This window comes from Ceratotherium simum, chromosome 6 (assembly GCF_057802395.1).
Source record: "Ceratotherium simum simum isolate JZ-2026a chromosome 6, ASM5780239v1, whole genome shotgun sequence".
NCBI classification, from domain to species: domain Eukaryota; kingdom Metazoa; phylum Chordata; class Mammalia; order Perissodactyla; family Rhinocerotidae; genus Ceratotherium; species Ceratotherium simum.
The window spans coordinates 34,756,911-34,778,163 of NC_141905.1; the positions used below are offsets into that span (position 1 = coordinate 34,756,911).

The window sequence follows — 21,253 nt, forward strand, 5'->3', positions numbered from 1 at the left end:
TCCTCTTCCTCCCCTTTTCCCCCTTTTCTCTCAGTCTTTCTTCTTCTCCTTCTCCTTTTCCTCCTTCTTCTCCTCCTTATTAATTAGTTACAATTTAATCTTCCTGATGAGATTTGGGGGCTTCCCCTTACTTCCTTGTTTAAAATTTAGGAAACACCCTTAATGTCAAGGTCTCTCTATCATCTTGTCTGATTGTCTCTCTGGCTGGTTATCTTGTATCTATATACCCATTCATACGTCCATGCCTGTTTAGCAGATTGATAGTATTTCTGCAGAAGAATTTATTTCTTTGCTACCTTTGTTGATTAACTTTGACTCAGGGGTCACATGTTCTCATCTTGTCCACGCATTCTGTAGCTATGTAGATGAGTCTATTTAGCAAATATAAAAAAGAACAAGATTGTCAGGAATTTTCCAACAACACTCTAGCTTATTAACTGGTAGATAAAAACGGAAACGCAAGAAATGCTTTCTGATCTTTCATCCTACTTTTTTTGTTTTTTTCTTTCTTTCTTTTTTTTTTTTCCCCAACGCAATGAAGCTGAAGTAAGCCAGCGCACTGAAATGTGTTTCGGAAGGACCTGCAGTTTTCTTTTATTTTTTATTTTTTTTATTTTTTTCCCCCCAAAGCCCCAGTAGCTAGTTGTATGTCATAGATGCACATCCTTCTAGTTGCTGTACATGGGATGCGACCTCAGCATGGCCAGAGAAGCGGTACGTCAGTGCGCGCCCGGGATCCGAACCCAGGCCGCCAGCAGCGGAGCGCGCGCACTTAACCACCAAGCCACGGGGCTGGCCCTCATCCTACTTTTTAATTTGCATTTTAGGCCATTAGAATTAAAGTTTTGTTGACAATAACATTTTTATAATTATAGAAGTAATATATATTTTATGATATGCAAAAGGATAAGAAAATGAAAATTATTGATTGTATCGTGTTTATTTATTTTCATATATTTATTTCCCAGTGTGTTTTAAACACCAGCACAACATATTTTTTACACAATTTTATTGAGATAGTATATGAAATTTTTAATACTGAGATTTTTCACCTTCCAAAAACATTTTCCTATACCCTTTGAAAATATTATTTTCTTGAGACTATAATATCACCTTATACAAATATGCATTCTTATTTAATCTTGCCACTATTGTAGGACATTTAACTTATTTCCAAATTTTGCTACAATAAGTAATGCTGCAATGAATAGCTTTGCATATAAATTACTGTTCATATTTCCATGTCCTTATGAAAGTGTATTTAAAGTGGATAATAAAATGTGGGAGACTGTTTTTGGTAAAGAAATTTGATACACCTCTAAAACGTGTGTTGTTTGTTTCTTGGCTCCAGGTAGACCTACAGCTGTTATATAAGGTGGAAATGGTTTCTTTTGTTTGTAATAGCCAAGAAATGCTGAAAGTAAATGCTGAAAGTAATAGAACATAAGATGTGCTTTGTTGCAGATTTTTTTTATGTCCATATAAATAACAAAAGCAGACAAGGCAGAACTATGGATCCCAAGGAATATTCTAATAGCAACTCTAGGTGAAGGGAATAATTGTGTTTTAAATATTTCTTTCGATTTACCTAAAAATATAATCTGAAATCTTCTAACCTTATTATAAATTAAAGGCAATTACTTTATGTGCCTTTTCATGTATGGAAATTCCTTTGCTATTTCTTTTGTCTATGCTGAAGTAACTAAGATTGAAACACGAACAAACTCTTCTAACGGTAGAAGCATAGCAGAATCTACATGGGTTTGGTCTGAGCAATGAGGCTCAATGAAAATAAAGTTGCTGCTTTACAAGGTACCTGCAATGCCAATCTTGACTCACTCTGACCTGCTTATTGTTTATTTTGCTATTTTAATTTTTATCTTTTATGCTATTTAGTGTCCAGATCCATCATGCAAACAAGACTTGTTGGCCTACTTGGAACAGATTAAGTTCTACTCTCACCAACTGAAAATCTGCAGTCAAGTTAAAGCTGAGATCCAGAACCTGGGGGGAGAGCTCATCATGTCAGCTGTGAGTACTGCCCAGCACTTACGCTATCACACGTGGAAGATGCTTGAAACAAAGCAGCTACACTCCTCCTCACCCCACCAAATCACTTAGGTCCATGTAGGTTAGAACAAACTCAACTGGAGTGTATAAAATTGCATGCAATTAGATTAGCAAGAAATCTTGCCAGATTTCTTAAAGAAATATTAACTGGTACAACTTGTTTTTATTTACTTCAGAGATTTTAGAGTGAATCAGGTTTTGTAAACCACTTGGGTAAGAAATGGATGTTAATTTAGAGCATGGTTTTCAGACTTTAGAAAGTGTACAGATAAAACTCTGAACTGAGTCTTGTAATTTTTATAAAATAAATTCATGTGGAATTGCAAATTAGTGAAATAATTGCTTTACTATTATTAATTGATATTCATTTTCCCATTATTCCTTTCTATAACATAGAAATTCAAGTCTTCAAAACTTTTATTTCTATATGTAGTTGTAGAAGTGGAGTCTGATAGGTCATTATAGATTTAGAGGAAATTTCATAAATTCTCTGGTAAGCCTGTTTCAAACTGCTATAAAATGACCATGGTAGAAATAATGTCTAACTATCCTTCTCATCTTTTAATAACAGTAGATAATTTCTCTAGAGTGAATATGGTAATAAAATAATGTTTGATATCTATATTGGATTTGGTTATCAGTGACTTTGAGAAGGACATGGGCCAAGAGTATAAATTTAAGTTAAAGTGAAACATCATGAGCATTCTAGGAAGTTATATTCATGAGAGCAAATTTTTAAAAATGATAACAGCATACTCATAAATTTGTAACATCTGGGATTTCTGTAGCCTGACATTGTGCTTTCCCTCAATGAACTAACATTCTTAAAAAGAATGCAGCTGCAAACCACAAGCAAAGAATTACCATCAAGAGTAGAGGGCAGCCAACTAATCCTTATCGACTCGCTGTGTCTTAACTATGTTTTTTCTTACTTAATCTTCACAATAGCATGTCAGACAGATTACTTTTTGGCTTGTTTTGTTTTCTTTAACACTTGAAACAAATGAAATTCAGAAAGGTTAAATAGCTTTCCCAAGGTCATACTAGTAAATGTCAGAACTGGGGTTTACCTGGAAAGGCCTATGTCTTCTCTGTTCAGGTGGACAACCTTGAATCTATGATGAAACTGCAGAGCACAGATGAAAAGTGAATAATTTGGAAATTAGGTATACTAATTATTAGAGATAAAAAAGTGATTTAGTTTCCTTGATATTCAAATTTTACAAAAACAAAAACACAAATCAACACAACCTGTACAATATTGGTGCCCTGTCACTTTTCAAAGGAAATGTGTGTGTGAATACATGCGTGTATACATACAGACATGAATAGATACACACAGCGTTTATATATATACATACATATACATTTAAAAATAATATGTCTTTATTTTGGACTACTAGACATTCAGTTTTCATTTTCTCTTTTAACATTATACTACTTTAAATGTGTAAAAAGTAGGTTTATTTGGAGACCCAAGTTTGTTGTCTGTTTACTTTTCTCAATTTCACACATTCACTCTCATCCACAAGGTCTATTTCCATATGAATTTTATTTTCCGGTTATATGTTACTTCTTCATATTGTCTGAAACTAAGCTTTCAAAAAAATATATTGATAGAAGCTCAGCTTATATATAACTGTTAAAAATGTATTACTGTTAATTGTCCCTCCAAAATATAATTTCCTCCAGATGTATAAATTAAATTTGTATTCCTTCTTGTTCGGTATGATGATTCAAATTCATCAACTTTACATATTTTACAGATAGATTAGGCATAAGCCATGTAGAATCCATGATTTACAATTTGAAAGCTGAGTCATTATGTAAAATGAGGACTAGCATTGCAAATCCAAAACTATTTATCATCATTCACTCACAATTTCCCATTAGAAAAAATAAATTTGAAGAAAGGGAGCATGCCCCCTTTTACATGCCATACTGCCATCTGCGTACAGGTAGATCCTGGAGAGCTTTTAAAATACATATTATTTACGTATGCCAAAGCACATTTGCTCTAATCTCTCAGTGACCCTGAGTTCTCATCTTGTTTTTCTTTCTTCTTTAAATTGAAAAGAAGGTCTAATCTAAGTCATCATTTTTTTGAGGCCTTTAAAAAGTAATAAGCATGATTCTAAAGCAGGGAAACTCATTAAAAATTACAGAAATTTGGTATTCAAAACTATTGACTATTTGGGCCGGCCCCGTGGCTTAGCCGTTAGTGCGCACGCTCCGCTACCGGCAGCCCGGGTGCGGATCCCGGGCGCGCACTGATGCACCGCTTCTCCTGCCATGCTGAGGCCGCGTCCCACATACAGCAACTAGAAGGCTGTGCAACTATGACATACAACTATCTACTGGGGCTTTGGGGAAAAAAAGGAGGAGGATTGGCAATAAATGTTAGCTCAGAGCCGGTCTTCCTCAGCAAAAAAAAGAGGAGGATTGGCATAGATGTTAGCTCAGGGCTGATCTTCCTCACAAAAACAAAGAAACAAACAAAAAACTACTGACTATTCAAAGTTCACTAAGTAAAGTTTGCATTCCAAAATCAAGTTCATGAAATATTACTTTTAGCAGATATACTTGGTTAAAAGGAAGTAGGTATGAATGGAATGCATTTCTGGAGTGAATGGGCTGAGTGCTTTCTGGGTATGGGGTATTAGGGTCTAGGATAAAGAAGATGAATTCATACCATAAAGGAATTTGACAACCATTCTCATAATAGATCATTTGATTAAAATTCTTTTCCAATCGTTCTTACATTGATCTGAAAGCACTTATCCTGAAGTTACATGTTTCACTTATAAGGCAACTAAGGTGTAATTAGTCCAGTCCTCTACTATGAATCGAGCATCTTCTCTGTGCCATACATTGTAGAACATGTAGGGGATGCAAAAATGAATATATGATGCCTCCTTAAGATGCTCAAATGCATGCAAAATTAAGACACATAAAATGTACCTAACTATACAAAAATGACTACAAAACTATGTTATAAATTACATAATAGTGGTATGAACATAGTAAGATGTGAGGGAATAATTAATTCTACCGATGTGGCAAGTGGGCAAGAGGAAGCTCTGTAAGTGATTTGACTCTAATTTAGGCTTTAATTAATAAGTAAAAAATAAATGTATACTTATGGGGGAAGGAGAGGAAAAGGATTCAAGATAGATGCGACAACTGAAGTAAAAAGATAGAGGAAGGAAAAGATAAGGAATATTATGGAAATTGCAAACAGTCTGATGTGACAGGAAACAATTGTACTGGTAGTGTTGGTGTGTGTTTTGGGGGCTGTGGAATAGAAGAAAAGCTTCAAACAAAACCGAGGCTGTTTCAAAAAGATCATTTATACCATTTTAACTTTACCCTGTAGGCAATTGAGAGTAATTGAAAATTTTTCTGTTTGAGATGGGCATAAACAGATCTGTGTATTTGGAAGTTAACTCTTTTTGACAGGGTGGTGATAGATTGGAAAGATGAGGGACTGGAGGACACAGGCCTATTTTGGAATGATTTTTAAAAATAGTCCAAGTGAGTAACAATGAGAACCTGGGTTAAGGCAATATTGCTGAGAATGGAGAAGAGTGTATCCATGCAAGAAAAAATTCTGAGGTAGAAGTAATTAGAACCAACGGTCTATTGAATGTTAAGGATGAAGAAGAAGGAAGAATTAAGACTTACCCTCCAAGGTTTTGAGATTTAACAGCTTAATCAAGAGTGGCGTCATTAACCAAAAGCTATATATAGAAGGAAGAGCAGATTAGGAGGGGTAAGACAAGTCATTCAGATTTTGCTTGTTGTGTTTAAGTGACTAAGGAGCATCTGAAGAGGAAGGTCTAGGAGAAGTTGGGTATATGGTTCTGGAACTTAGGAGAGAGAGATGAAGGAGAAATAGATGGGACCATCCAGTGAAAGTATGTTGAATAAGACGAAAAATAGCTGAGACAGAGATCAAGAAAGAGTTTATTTCTACACACGAGTGATTCTAATGTTCCTGTATCAGATACAAAGACTTGGTTGTGGCAGTTTAAACAACTTGGGAGTTTACTGTCTCTATAAAAAGAGCCTGAGAAAGGGCAGCCCAGGACTGTTAGGGCAGCTTCACAAAGTCATCAAGGAATCAGGCACTTTTGTCTTTCTGCTTTATTATCATTTTGTTCTGACTTTCATTTATATCAAAGTCAAAATATGGCTTCTCCAACTCTAGCTATAGATTTTATATTCCAGACAGTAAGAATGAAGAGAAACAGAAGCAAACATTCCTTACATCTTTTAAAGTCCCTTCCAGATGCTTTCTTTTACGTATTATTGGACAGAACTTAATCATATGTCTATAGATAACTGCAAGAAATGCTGCAAAATGTAAAATTTGTTTGTTTGTTTGTGTTATAATCTGGGCACATTGCTTTCCCCAATTAAATCAGAATTTTGTTTCTATGAAAAGAGAGAATGGATATTGGGTGTCAACTAGCAATTTCTACCATATCCCTCTATGATTATCAAAATCATAACAGTCCTCACATATATTGTAGTTATCTGCTTTTTTTATACATATTCTCCTCTAGAGTAAGGTCCTTGAATATTTTTGAATGATGGAGGGTATAGTAGCCAATGACTACAAATAATGCAGAAGATTCAGGTTGACTGAGCCTTAAAGCGCATATTGGATTTTGCGCTTATAAGATACCTTTATATATTTTCCAAAGGAGTATCAGTAATGTGGTGAAGGCAAAAATTAGACCTTAGTGGGCTAAAAACTGAGTATACAGGACAGAGAAAAGATGGCAGCACTGACTAAATTTTCGGCAGTTTGTAGTTGAAACGAAGGAGAAAGAGAGAGAGACAGAGGGAGAGGGAGAGAGACATGAGGGGCAGATGCGATTGCTGGAAGCTTCTTTTCTTCCTTTTTTTGGTTAATATTTTTATTATCGTACTTTTTAAGGTGGCAATAATTAAGAAAATGTTTAGGTAAAGAGCAAGAAAAAGCCAGAAAAGAATGAATCTATGAAAAACTAAGACTAAGACTAACTGATAAAGTCTTAAGCAAGGGAGAGGGAATGGAATTAGGAACACAGGTAGAAAGACTAGCTTTGGAAAAAAAGAACTCTCCTGAGCCAGGGTAAAGAGGAATGAAGGTAAAAACACATTTAGATACAGATGAATGAGAAGTTGAATAACTTCTGATGGATCCCATATTTTGGTAAAATGGAAGGAGTAGTTTTCTGTGAAGATCAAGATGTGACAGCTCTATCCACAGTTTCATTTTAGCAAAAGAACAAACTAACGATGTTCAAATCTTCAATCACGATTCATTATTGCTTCGAAGAGAAAATAATCTAAGTTAACAGTAATGATTTGAGGTAGTGATCAGATATACTGTATGCTAGACATCGTTATACCAGAGCTGAGCTCCAGGACCTCGCCTGGATCATGGAACCTGACTCAGCTTCCGTTTATCCTTCAGTCACGTGAAAACGAAGCCAATGTGGCCTTATGATGGCTATCTTCTCTCAAAGAAAGGGGGAGTATATAAGATTTTAATTGAAAAAATGATAGCAAAACATGATAAAATGTAATTAAACATACTGTTGCAGATCATTTTCCATAGCCACTTTGACTTATTAATGTACTAGTTTAGGAATACAGTAAAAATATAATGCTAAGAAGATTAAAATGTACCTGGGTTATCCAAGGGCACGCCTGTAAATTCTCCATCAATTGTACCTCCAGTGTTCTTATGTACAGTGCCAAGTGAGGAAGCTGTTGTGTTTTGTGAAAGGAGTGTCACCATAAAGAAATAAATATTGTTATATTTTAGCCTGTATGTATAAAAAATAAAATTCAGGAGAAAAAAAATCAAATAATTAAAATGGTTTTAAATTCTTAAAATTACCCTTTCCCAAAGTGTGATGTTTTTAGGCCAGCAATTTTTTATACTACTTAAAACTTATGTAATTGCCATGTTTTGTGTATTTCCTTTAATGTGTTTAATTGTGCTCTCTTACCCTGAGGCAGGTGTGCCAAAGCCACAATTTTAAAAATTGGATAAGTAAATAAAACTAGTCAGTTAGGGGGGAAAGATCAGCAAGATTGAAAATTTGCCAAGCAATAGCAAGTCAGCTTTAGCAGAAATCAAGGGGCAGTGTGCATTCAATTAGGAATGATAGGGAACAGCAACAATACAGCTATTGACCAAAAGAGCCACGAGGGCCTACAGGACTCAGGCAATCAAGTACCCACAGAATGACTTAGTAGGTTAATGTACTTGCCACATTAAGACATTAAGGGAATTAGTTAATGAGCTTTCTGAATCTACTGCAGTTATTGGTAGTCATCAAGAAAATTGGGAAAACTAGAAGAAGATTTGGAAAATTAACTGAAGTATCTAGAGATTTAAAAAAGGACTGAGAGATGTATGAAATGGAATGAGGAGAGATGAAAGAAATGAAGAAGGGGAGGTGAATGGGGAGAAGGGCAAGGAGAAAAAGTAAAGAGAAGAGAGAAGACATGTTGCCAATAAATTGAACTCTCTAGAGTGTTTTTTTGTTTGTTTGATGGTAGGTAGGAGGCAAATGGACATAATTAGACCTTAGGAATTCAGAGAATATATTTTAAAAGAAAGAAAAGTGTGGAGTATTGTTTTCTTTTTTATCGCATTGTAGTAAAGTGGACTAAGAAATTCTCTTGGTATCTAAGTAAACTGATGTCATAATGGATTAGATTTTCTTGAGCATGCTGATTGTGCTATACATCCAGTTGTAATAGCACTTGAGGGAATCTTAGAGATAATCTATTCATGTTATAACTATTTAACTCAAATTAAGTTTACAAACAATGAAATAGTTTACAAACAATGAAGATGTCTAATGACAGAGCCGGGATTAGAATCTAACTCTCATGTTTTCACTTTATTGCTACTGAAAGTAAGCCCTATGGCCTCCCAGTGAGTTTAGTGGCAAAATGACAGGAGGTGATATTGGTACAGTCATCTGGGATGGTTGCTACATATATCAAAAGGTAAGGAATGGTTTTAATCGAAAGATGTGGGAGGGCCGGCCCCGTGGCTTAGTAGTTAAGTGTGTGTGCTCTGCTACTGGGGGCCCGGGTTCGGATCCCAGGCACGCACTGATGCGCCGCTTCTCCAGCCGTGCTGAGGCCGAGTCCCACATACAGCAACTAGAAGGATGTGCAACTATGACATACAACTATCTACTGGGGCTTTGGGGGAAAAAAAATAAATAAATGAAAATTATAAAAAAAAAAAGAAAGATGTGGGAAAACACTGATTAGAACATAGTATTAATTGATAATAATGATGATTTAATGATCCTGGATTCTTAAGAAAGCCTGACCGGAACACACTCTTCAGCTTCAACATGAGAAGCTAACATGAGACAATAGGAAAACTACTGGACTCCAAATCAGGAGACCCAGGTTGCAGTCTAGACATTAATCTCTTTGGGATTGTTTCTTCATCTATCTATAAAACTAAGGTTTGGGATTAAATGAGCCCTATGGTTCCCTCCAACTCAGAATTTATGATCTTATTCTCTTTTATAGTGAATGTTTAAAGTCCTTTCTTATTTCCTCTTGTGTATATTCTTCAACTATTTTCTCTGTGATTACCACGGGGATTACATTTAACACCCTGAAGTTGTAACATTCTAATGTGAATTTATACTAGCTTAACTTCAATAATATACAAAATTTCTGCTTCTTTAACAGCTCTATCCTCCACTCCTTTCAGTTGTTGACGTCAAAATTACATCTTTATACATTATGTGTTTAAAAACAGAAACTAATAAAAATTTTAATTCAGTAGTATCTTAAATTATATAGAAAACAAAATTTGGAGTTAAAAACCAAAATGACAAAAATACTAAGTTTTAGAGTAACAAATTTTTGAGTGTGTTAGTTTCTTAAATCATGTAGAAAACAAAAAGTGGAGTTACACACCATTGTTACAGTAATACCAGCTTTTATAATTATCTGTATAGTTACCTTCAATGAGATCTTTATTTCTTCATACAACTTTGAGTTATTATCTAGTGTCTTTTCATTTCCACTTACAGGACTCCCTTTAGCATTTCTTGCCGAGCAAGTCTAATGATAATGAATTCTCTCAGCTTTTGTTTACCTGGGAATGTTTTAATTTCTCCCTCACTTTTGAAGGACAGTTTTACTGGATATAGTATTCTCAATTGACAATTTTTTCTTTTAGCACCGTGAATATATCATTCCACTGCCCTCTGGCCTTCAAAATTTCCAATGAGAAATCTGATGATTATCTTATTGAGGATCCCTTGTAAGTGAACATTTGCTTCCCTCTTATTGCTTTCAAAATTCTCTTTTCCTCTTTGGCTTTCAATAGTTTGATTATAATGTGTCTCGGTGTGAGTCTCTTTGACTTCATCCTACTTGGAGTTCATTGAGCTTTTTGGATGTTTATATTCATATCTTTCATCAAATTTGGGAAGTTTTCAGCCATTTCAAATATTTTTTCCTACCTCTTTCTCTCTCTCTTCTTCTGGGACTCTCACAATGGGTATGTTGGTCTGCTTGATGGTGTCCCTCAAGTCACCTAGGCTCTATTTGCTTTCCTTCAGTCTTTTTTCTGTCTGTTCTTCAGATTTGTTCATTTCTTTGTGCTATCTTCAAGTTTACCAATTCTTTCTTCTGCCTCCTCAAACTGGCCTTTGAATCCATCTAGTAAATTTTTCATTTTGGTTATTGGACTTTTCAGCCCCAGAATTTCTTTTTAGGTTTTCTATCTCTTAATTGATATTTCCATTTTGTTCACACATAATTTTCTTGACTTTACCCATGTCTTCCTTTAGTATTTAAGCATGTTTAAGACAGTTGTCTTAAAGTCTTTGTCTGGTAGATCTACCATTATGCCTTTCCCAGGAACAGTTTCTGTTGTTTCATTTTTTTTTTTTCCTATGAATGGAACATACTTTCCTGCTTCTTTGTATGCTGGGTGCCTTTTTTGTTGTTGTTGAAAACTGGACATTTGAATCTAATAATGTGGTAACTCTAGAAATCAAATTCTCCTCCTTCCCCAGGGTTGCTGGGTTTTTTGTTTGTTTGCTTTTTGGTTTTGTTTTTTCTGGGTTTTTTTTTTGTTTGTTTTGCTTTTGGATTGTTTTAGGCTATCTCTGTGCCAAAGACCAGCCTGAAGTGTAAACTGAAGGTCTTATCAGGTCTTTTCTGAGCCTCTGTCTTCCCCTGGGCATGTGCAGTGACTTTCTAATTTCCCCTGTATATGTGATTGCTTGTAAATCTCCTAGTCTTCAATGCCTGGCTTCCAAAATGGGAAAAAGAGAAAAATGAAGGAGGTAAATAAAGGTGCTGGACATAAATCCCCTGGAAGTCACCTTAGTCAGAGGGCTTGCAACAATGAGGAGAGGTGCAACAACAATGACCAATGTTTCTTTGTCAGCACCTCTGTGATGAGAAGCAGCAATCAGTGATCAGAGCACAGATTTCTGATATTTGGAGGACAGGGTCCTTTTGCCCACCCTGGCTCTCACAAATTGCATAGGAGTTGCTCCAGGAACTCGTGCACAGCTGCCTGTCAAGTGGCTGAGGGATGAGGGATGAATAGTTGCTACTGGGCTACGAGCCAAAATTGACAGAAATTAACCATAGTGTACCTTCCAAATCTTCCTCTGGAAGTTGCAAGCCTTCAACAGAGTCCATAGTTCCTATGTATTCACATCAGACAGATTCCACCAGTACAATTGTGATATGGATGGGGAGACAGATTTCTGGTGCTTCATACTTTACCATCTTTCTGGAATCCTTGATCTTATTGCCTTTTGCTGCTCTTTCCCTTCCCAGTTTCTATCCAAAATTTTCCTCTAAGAATCAATCAGCAAATTATAAGATGACATAACAAGTTGTTTTGTTTTGTTTTGATTTGTTTTGTTTTAAAAGAGTGCTTCTGGAAATTTGATTAAGCAATATACATCAGTGAGAATGAGATCAGATGCTTTAGGACTTACCTGTTAATTTCAGATCTAGAGGAAAGTGAAATGTGTCAAAATGGTGCAATATATTGTCCATAGTTATAGGATTGATTTGACATGGCTTTACTGAGACTGTTATGGTATCTTTCACAGAACAGTGGTGATCTCTTTGTGCAATTAAGAGATGGAGAGGATAAAACATCTGGATGAAGCATACACACAAAAAAAGCTTAAGAAAAAAATGGAGGGGGAAAAGGAGCAAAAATATAAATGTGATGTGAGAATCTGTACTGTTAAATTTATTCCTTATAATAATTGCCATATCCTTATTTATATGTCAAATGGTTCAACATTATTAAAAAGAAAAATATTGGAAGAATTTAAAACTTAATAGAAAAGAGTATTTCTGTTTTACAAAAAAGGATTAGCTTGTTGTCAATCCTTAGGAAAGAAAAGATGGGATTAATTGTTTCTATTGTGTGCTAAACAACCTGAACCACAGAACTTCAAAGAGGTGAGAAGAGAGGCCATGAAAGGGAGCAAGACGTATTTGACAGCTATAGGATGGTGCCAAATTCCCCATTAGGCAAAGTGCAGCTAAAGGAAAAGAGCAGAGCTGGATGCAAACATCCTGTTGTTCATAACTTCAGCTGGAAGTCAGGGAGAAAAAGCACAGAAGAAAAGGGAAGAGAAGAAATAATCAAGGAGTAAAGATTCTAGGACAACAAAGTGCTGCTGTCAAAATCCGTAAAGGCGTGGATAAAGGCAGAATTGAAAGCAAATGTGAAAAAAGGCACAAGACAGTATGGATGACATTTGCAACAGCAGTCATTTCAGTCCATGACTCATGCTGAATTTGTGCTCGTTGTTACAGATTATGAGGTAATACTAGTCATATTCACAAGATAAAAGTTCTTGTGAGGGTGTTTTTGTGAGAGGTGTGTGTGTGTGCGTGTGTGTGAGTTTTCCCTAGCAAAATCAAAGCAGTCCCATGTTTTCCCCTTTTTATTAGTAAAGTCCGAATGATATTAATAGCAAATCAATAACTGTTAGTAATAAATGTTAAATATTGACTTTTATGTTTTTTGGGTTTTTTTTAATTATTTTATTGAGGTCATAATGGTTTATAATATTGTGAAATTTCAGGTGTACATTCTTATTTATCAGTTTCTGTATAGACTGCATTGTGCTCACCACCAATAGTCTTAAGTTTTTATTTGTCATCATATATATGTGCCCCTTTATCCCTTTCGCCTACATCCCAAACCCCTTCCCCTCTGGCAACCACTAATCTGTTCTCTTTGTCCATGTGTTTATCTTATATGTATGAGTGAAATCATGTGGTGTTTGTCTTTCTCTGTCAGGCTTATTTCACTTAACATAATACCCTCAAGGTCCATCCATGTTGTTGCAAATGGGATGATTTTGTCTTTTTTATGGCTGAGTAGTATTCCACTGTATATATATATACCACATCTTCTTTATCCATTCATCAGTTGATGGGCACTTTGGTTGCTTCCATGTCTTAGCTATTGCGAATAATGCTGCAATGAATGTAGGGGTGCATAAGTCTCTTTGAATTGTTGACTTCAAGTTCTTTGGATAAACATCCAGTAGTGGTAGAGCTGGATTGTATAGTATTTCTATTTTTAATTTTTTGAGAAATCTCCATAGTGACTGTACCAGTTTGTATTCCCACCAGTGGTGTAAGAGGGTTCCCTCTTCTCCACATCTTCTCCAACATTTGTTATTTTTTGTCTCAGTAATTATAGCTATTCTAACAGGTGTAAGGTGATATCTCATTGTAGTTTTGATTTGTATTTCCCTAGCAGTTAGTGATGTTGAACATCTTTTCATGTGCCTGTTGGCCATTTGTATATCTTCTTTGGAAAAATGTCTGTTCATATCCTCTGCCCATTTTTTGGTTGGATTGTTTGATTTTTCTGGTTAAGTTATATGAGTTCTTTATATATTTTGGAGATTAACCCCTTGTTGGATATACGATTTGCAAATATTTTCTTCCAGTTGGTGGGTTGTCTTTTCAATTTGTTTCTAGTTTCTTTTGCCTTGCAGAAGCTCTTTAGTCTGATGTAGTTACATTTGTTTATTTTTTCTTTTGTTTCCCATGCCTAAGTAGACATGGTATGTGAAAAGATGCTGCTAAGACCGATGTCAAATAGTGTACTGCCTATTTTTTCTTCTAGGAGTTTCATGGTTTCAAGTCTTACCTTAAAGTCTTTAATCCATTTTGAGTTAATTTTTGTGTAGGGTTAAGATAATGCTCTAATACTCTAAATGAACTAGTGGAAAGAGAAGTCAAGAGTACAATCCCATTTACAATCACAACAAAAAGAATAAAATATCTAGGAATAAATTTAACCAAGGAGGTGAAAGACCTATACACTGAAAACTGTAAGACATTATTGGAAGAAATCAAAGATGACATAAAGAAATGGAAAGATGTTCCATGCATATGGATTGGAAGAATAAACATCGTTAAAGTGTCCATATTACCTAAAGAAATCTACAGATTCAATGCAATCACAATCAGAATCCCAGCGACATTCTTCACAGAAATAGAACAAAGAATCCTAAAATTTATATGGAACAACAAAAGACCCCCAGTAGTGAAAACAAACCTGAGACAAAAGAACAAAGCTGGAGGCACCACAATCCCTGACTTCAAAATGTACTACAAAGCTATAGTAATCAAAACAGCATGATTACTGGCACAAAAACAGACACACAGATCAATGGAACAGAATTGAAAGCCCAGAAATAAAACCACACATCTATGGACAGCTAATCTTCAACAAAGGAGCCAAGAACATGCAATGGAGAAAGCAAAGTCTCTTCAACAAACGGTATTAGGAAAACTGGACAGCCACATGCAAAAGAATGAAAGTAGACTTTTATGTTTTTGTTTATTCCAAGATTGCTTGTCTTTGGCACTATTGGCATTTGGGTTTTGGGGCTGGATAATTATTTGTTGTGGGGAGCTATCCTGTGCATTGTAGAATGTTTAGCAGCATCCCTGGACTCTGCCTGCTAGATACCAGTCCCCCCTCAATTCAGTTATGATAACCAAAAATGTCTCCAGACACTGTCAATTGAAAAATTGTTCCTGGTTGAGAACTATTGGCCTAAGGGAAGATAAGAACTAAGAGAAAGCTAATAATGCTGTTATGGATGTTACTCCTGCCAGATCCCCTGACCTGGTAGTTCACTCATCTCCTAGCTACTGCAAGTGTTGGCTACTGACGTATCATAGCTGCTCCCTTCTCTGGATGACTGTCTGTTCTTAGACAAATAAGAATCACCCTCTCTGGTTGGTGAGACATCAACACCCTGCGTGCCCTGGAAGCCTATAGACAGTGACAGACTGAGAGGAGGATACAAAGGGCCAAACTCCTTGCCTCAAGATGGAACAAACTCTGCTGTGCAATTTCACAGCACTCTATGAGATCAGGCCAAAGCTGGTCTCTGGATAGACTAATAATGTTCTTACCACACTCACCCACCCTCTTATTTCTTCCCAACCCTTCTCCTGAGAACAGGCCTTCAGTAAACCACACGCACAAATTCCTCTCAGGCTCTCTGTGTAGGTACCCATTCAAGAGACAAGTGATAGCATCATTGTGTCCTTTACTGTCACTTTCTTTGTGAACGGAAAAGAGATGATGGGAGATTTTGCTGAATTTGGTGAATACACCACTCTTATTGACATATTCATACATATTCGTTTATACTCTTAACAATGCTACAAGTAAACTTGTGGTATTTTGTTGACAAGAAAACTAAGGCTAATAAATGAACATAACTTGCCAAATGTCATATGGTTAGTAAGTGATGGAGTGAAAATGTGAATCCAGGATCTACTTTCAGAGCTTTTTCTGTCATTCCACACTAACATATATTTATTCTCATTTTGCTGCCCTGAAACAACAGTACAGAGATGAGTAAACAAGGTCCTTGTTCTCGAGGAATTCAGTTGGAAAGAAAAGACAAGCAACACAAATTCTTTATAGGAAATGTTAATTTACAAATAGAATTTGTATTCCTTATGCTTCTGAAAAATTGTAGCAGTTTTATAAATCAATAAAAATATAAGAATTAGAAACTAAAAATAAAAATAGAGCCTAAAGAGTTTTTAAAATTTTTGGAAAACAATGAAATGGATATTACCAAGCTTTCAGGTAGATTAGTTACTCTAGTTGAGTATATCTAGAGTATATGCAACTGGAAATTAACAAGTAATTGTATTATATAGTTGCCATTACTTGATGATGGACAGCATAGACATTTCTTTAGAGAGAGAAAATGTTTATCATAATCTTTAAATTTAAAGAGAAATTTATTGCATGTAGTTCTCATTTGAGTAACAATTGCTAACATGATGAATGATGTCTAACCTAGGGGTCTGTAAGAGACAGAAATATTCAAATAGATATTTCTTACACTGTCCCTCAATAAAACCTGAAGTTACAACATTAAATCTCAATTTAGTGAAGGCTTTTTAGTAGGGAGTTGTGATAAAATGATCTAGAAATGTTGTTTTTTGATGATGTAGCTGATCACAAAAATAACACTCTGACAACCCTAAGGGAACAAGTGCATTAAGTCATCTCTTCCCAATATTAATATCTTGGGAAAGTTTTTGATCAAGCCCTGGGTCACAGGCAATTCATGGTTGAATTTTATGATAAAGTCCAGTGTTTTTTAAAAAGGGGTACATATGCTTTAAATATCATTCATACACTGCAAACATTGAGCAACTACTGTGTGTGTGTGCGTTCATGTATGTGTGCACACATGGTATTATTTCTTACCGCTAATAGCTAAACTGACGTTCTTTCATGAAAGTTTTAGGAGCTTTACTTAAACTTTCAACCAGATATAGAGTACAAATCCACACCTATTGTGCACAAAGATGAATAATTTTTAGTCTAGCCTCGGGTTCTGCATCACATAGCATGGAAAAGAATATCTATAATTGAAAAAAGCATAAGAAGGTTTTTTTAGTCAACAACACTGAATTAGTCAACTTAGGTTAAGCTCTGCTGTCATAACAAACAGCTCCCAATTCTCATAACTTAAAAAACAAAGTTTTTATTTTTTGCTCACATTTAAATTTGATGCAGGTTGGTAGGGAGCTTTTGTCTACATAGTTACTCAGAACCAGGGTTTAAGTACTTTCTGGAATCTCACTGTGAGGCCTCCATCAGCTCTGTACTAGGAAAGGGAAGGCTAGAAGGGTTGATCACTGGCTGATAAATATGTTGCAGGTGGGAAATAAAGTACTGCATGTAAGGTGCTTGGCATAGTGTCTAGCATTTAGCAAGTATTCATTAAATATCAGCTAGTAGCAGTAGCAGTGGTGGTAGTAGTCATCACAGAAGTGATAGTATTAGCTAATGTGGGATAATGCTAGCTTTACCATGAAGTGATATTATTTGTGATATGTTTCATCTAATTGTTATAAAAGTTTATTTCAAATTAAGTTTAAAGGAAGATGCCTGGGAAAATATTCTCTGTTTAGTGGGATAATTCCTCGGCATATCATAAAACTGCCTATTGCCCATCCCTTTTTTAGCAACAGCACTTGATATGGGCTTTCAGAAAGAATAATCATCTTTGCCTCTGCACCAAGGTTAGAGTTTGGTCCACACGTAGCTGATGAGTAATGGAAGAATGGTACGAAGTAAGTCTTAGGCTATTTTTAACTGTGCTAAAGTTAAAAGGAAAGTTAAAAGGAAAAGTTAAAGGGAAAAGATCTTCAGGTAGATACTTGGACTTAAATCCACTTGTTGCCAATGCAAATTAGCATTTAGCCCTTAGATTTGAAGAAAGATCAAGCATAGAGATATTTTTATTCAACATTTAGAGTGTTTATGCAAATGTCGTATGCTCAGAATTATTCAATTACAATGTAGAGTAGAACCTCAACTACCAAAAAATTCAGGGGAGTCATTTTGGTAAAATTAATATTTCTGATAGCGTGGGCTTTTAAGATGTCGGGCAGCGTACAACAGCCCAATGTGTTACAGAAAAGTTTCACAGCAGTACAGAATTAATAAACAAATAAGTGTTTTGAGCAATAGATGCCAAAAATCTGTAGCAAAGGAAGTACTCTGATTTGAATAGTCTGAAGAATTTCACAGAAAATTTGAGCTAAATAATAAGGAATTTTGTTAGGTGGAGAGGAGAATAGGTCTATGAAACAGAGCTGAAAATAGAAATTGCCCTAAAATGCAAGGTAATGTTTTTAATAGCAAATCAGGAAAAGCCCATTTGGATTAAAGAATAATGTAAGTATAGACCCATAAACATTTTGCCTACATAGCTTGTGGGTGTGTGTGTCTGTGTGAATGAGAGTGAGAGAGACAGAAACAAACAGAATGACAAGAGAAGGAGAGAATGAGTGATATGACTAGGTTTCATCAAGCTAAAAAAATTCTGGGATTCAATTTATAGTTGAAGGAATAAAGGGTGGTGTGTGCGTGTGTCTGTGTGCATGTAAGTATAGTTTATATATGTAAACCATATATGTAATATATGTATATGTCTGCCTGTGTATGTACATGAAATCGAGTGCTTATTAGTGCTAGGCACTGTCCTAAATATTTGAAATGCATTTGCTTTCATAATCCTTACCAAAAAAAAAAAAAGCTGTATGAGATAGCTAGTATTTTTACTATTTTATAACATGGAAACTGAAACTTAGACAGATTGAGCAACTTCTCCAAGATCACAAAGCTATTAAGAGGGAGGGCAAGATCTTAAACCCAGCTCTGATTCCAAAGCACATACATGTAATGCTAAGTTGCTCAACAGAGAGGCACAGAAGCTTTATTGAAAATGGAAAATTGAGCAGATTCAGGGCCCATATCGCACACTTTAAGCAGATGGGGCATTTTTTAGGACAAGGTTCTTATTCTTCCCTTCTGTGATGATTATAAGAATAATGATAACAACAATAACTAACATTTATCAAGCTCTTAATAACAAGCAGACGTCATCTTAAATCCCTTACAAATATTGATTATTTTATACACACAACAATGTTCTGAGGAAAGTCTCACTTTTATTCCCATTTTATAGAGGAAAAACCAAGGCTCAGAGAGCTTAAGTACGAGGTAGGAGATCTGTCTCTTTCTCCTCCTCCTCCACCTCCACCCTCCAGCTCCCTTTCTAGGAGGGGCTCTACCACCCCCAATACTCAGTGATAGTGGCTTAGGGGTCACAAAGATGAAATCAGAGTCCTTCTCTATCTGTCTGCCTGTTCACATAGATGCTATGTCATATTTCCAACACTGTATTCTGAAATAGCCAACCCTGAGTACGCCAGAATCATCCTCATGGTCCTTCACACTCGCTCCTTTCTGGAGTGGAACTTGAAACACAGCATTTTTAGAGCTCAAAAGTATTACACCTATCCTCCATGAGCTCTTAATCATGTTCTTCCAAGGAAAGGGCATTACTCTAAGGCATTTCTGCACATAGCCAATCATTAAAGTGAAATTAACATGCTGATGCATGTGTCAGAGCTAGACTCTGCTTAAAGACACCGCTAATTATCTATGGACATGACAATGTCCAGTCATTTTTCACAATTGAGCCACTGATAGCCTTTAACTGTTGGTCACTTCTATGCTCATATCTTCCCTATGTCTTGCTATATATATCTGCCTGGTTATTACTATACCTCTTTGACCTCTATTTGGTCTCTTCTCTGTTTTAAGCAATTACTGGAGTCTAGGAAACAAGCCTCCCCTTTGTACCATTTAATTTAATTAGACCTCTCATTTGCGCTCTTGCTGAGTCAATATTTAGTTCCTTGTCTATAACCCTGGGACAACCTGGAACATTCCATATGCTAGCTAAATGGCTTAATATTCACGGACATATGAGCCGAATGCCTTAGTTTGCATTCTCTCTCTCTGCGCAGTATCCTGGGGGTGCCGCTACAGATCTCCTCCACTTTGCCTTGCCTCTTAATTGTGCTGCTCCATGGTTTACCTGGCAGTCCCTTTTTCTGGATGATAAATTATGATGGAACAGAAGAGCAATCCTCAGCATTGTCTTACTAATTTTGTTTGTAGAGCTGTTTCTCTAATGTAACATTTTCGAATAGATCCATTATACATCTGCTTCTCCACCCGGGAGCACCAGCCATGCCAGGTGCAATGCCATCCATGGCACAATTTTGCCTAATGGCATTAAGTGTCTGGGAACAAGCTGAAAAGAGAGGGGAAGGTGATGAATGGAGCTCCAGAGCAACCCTCATTTGTTTCCACTTTGGAGGGGTCAGTGTAGATATTTGGACAGTTTGTGGTCTACATTGGGAAAAGGGATTGGAAACCTAAGAAAGATGGTCTACTAATTCATACAAGAGGACTTGAGAATCTGCTTTTGCCACCTTTCAGACTTAATTTAAAGGGCTTCTCAAGTAAAAAGGATTTTGTTTTAACCATGATTTCTGGGGACATATACCAAGGGCATTTGCCTGAATATAAAAATGCATACATACGTACATACATACAAAAATTAGTTGTTTTTAAAAAGGTAAATTTGTGCTTGATTTTCCAATTTAAAGTTTAGATATAATAATGTAAAAATAGGCAACTTGTTAAAGCCTCATGACATGTAACTTACTATGTTTTATATACATCATCTCCTTTAGTTATTATCTGCCTAGCATATATCATCTCTATTTTACAAATGATGGGCCTGTGTCCCATAGAAGTTTAATAATTTGCCCATGTTCACATACCTATTGTAAGATGAAGCTGGGGGAGAACGCACGTCTTTCTAATTCCAGAGATCACCTGTATGCTTTGTAAAGAGGTTCCTCCTCTTTACAAAGAAATGGAATCATAAAGCAGGGACCTATCCATGATGCCTACACCCTCCAGGGCTCCCATATTGTTCATGTCTGTTGATCCATCAGCCAGCGTGAATGGAAATCCTAAGAGAAAGGTGTACTTTGCCACCCTACCATTCACCCTGCCAGCTGCATGTAGCAAGTAGGTTTGATGTAAGGTCATTTGGAGATTTTGTTTTTCCTATATCATTCAGAATATGGTATTATTTCTCATTCGAGTCTCCCATTAGTAATATTTGAGAGTATATGTGCAGATGTGATTCATATAGATCTCTGTGTGAAACTGTCACCTAGCATCTGGAACACATTGCACATTAAAAAATAA

The 21,253-nt window shown here is 36.0% G+C and overlaps 1 protein-coding gene across 1 annotated transcript in view; it reads left to right on the forward strand.

Moving 5' to 3' along the window:
* Positions 1–21,253, forward strand: part of LOC147916836 (catenin alpha-3) — a 218,166-nt gene that overhangs the window by 147,664 nt on the left and 49,249 nt on the right. Inside the window, exon 5 of the mRNA XM_087432144.1 lies at positions 1,897–2,031. Within this exon, the coding sequence (XP_087288270.1) occupies positions 1,897–2,031 (135 nt within the window). The remainder of the gene's footprint in view (positions 1–1,896; positions 2,032–21,253) is intronic.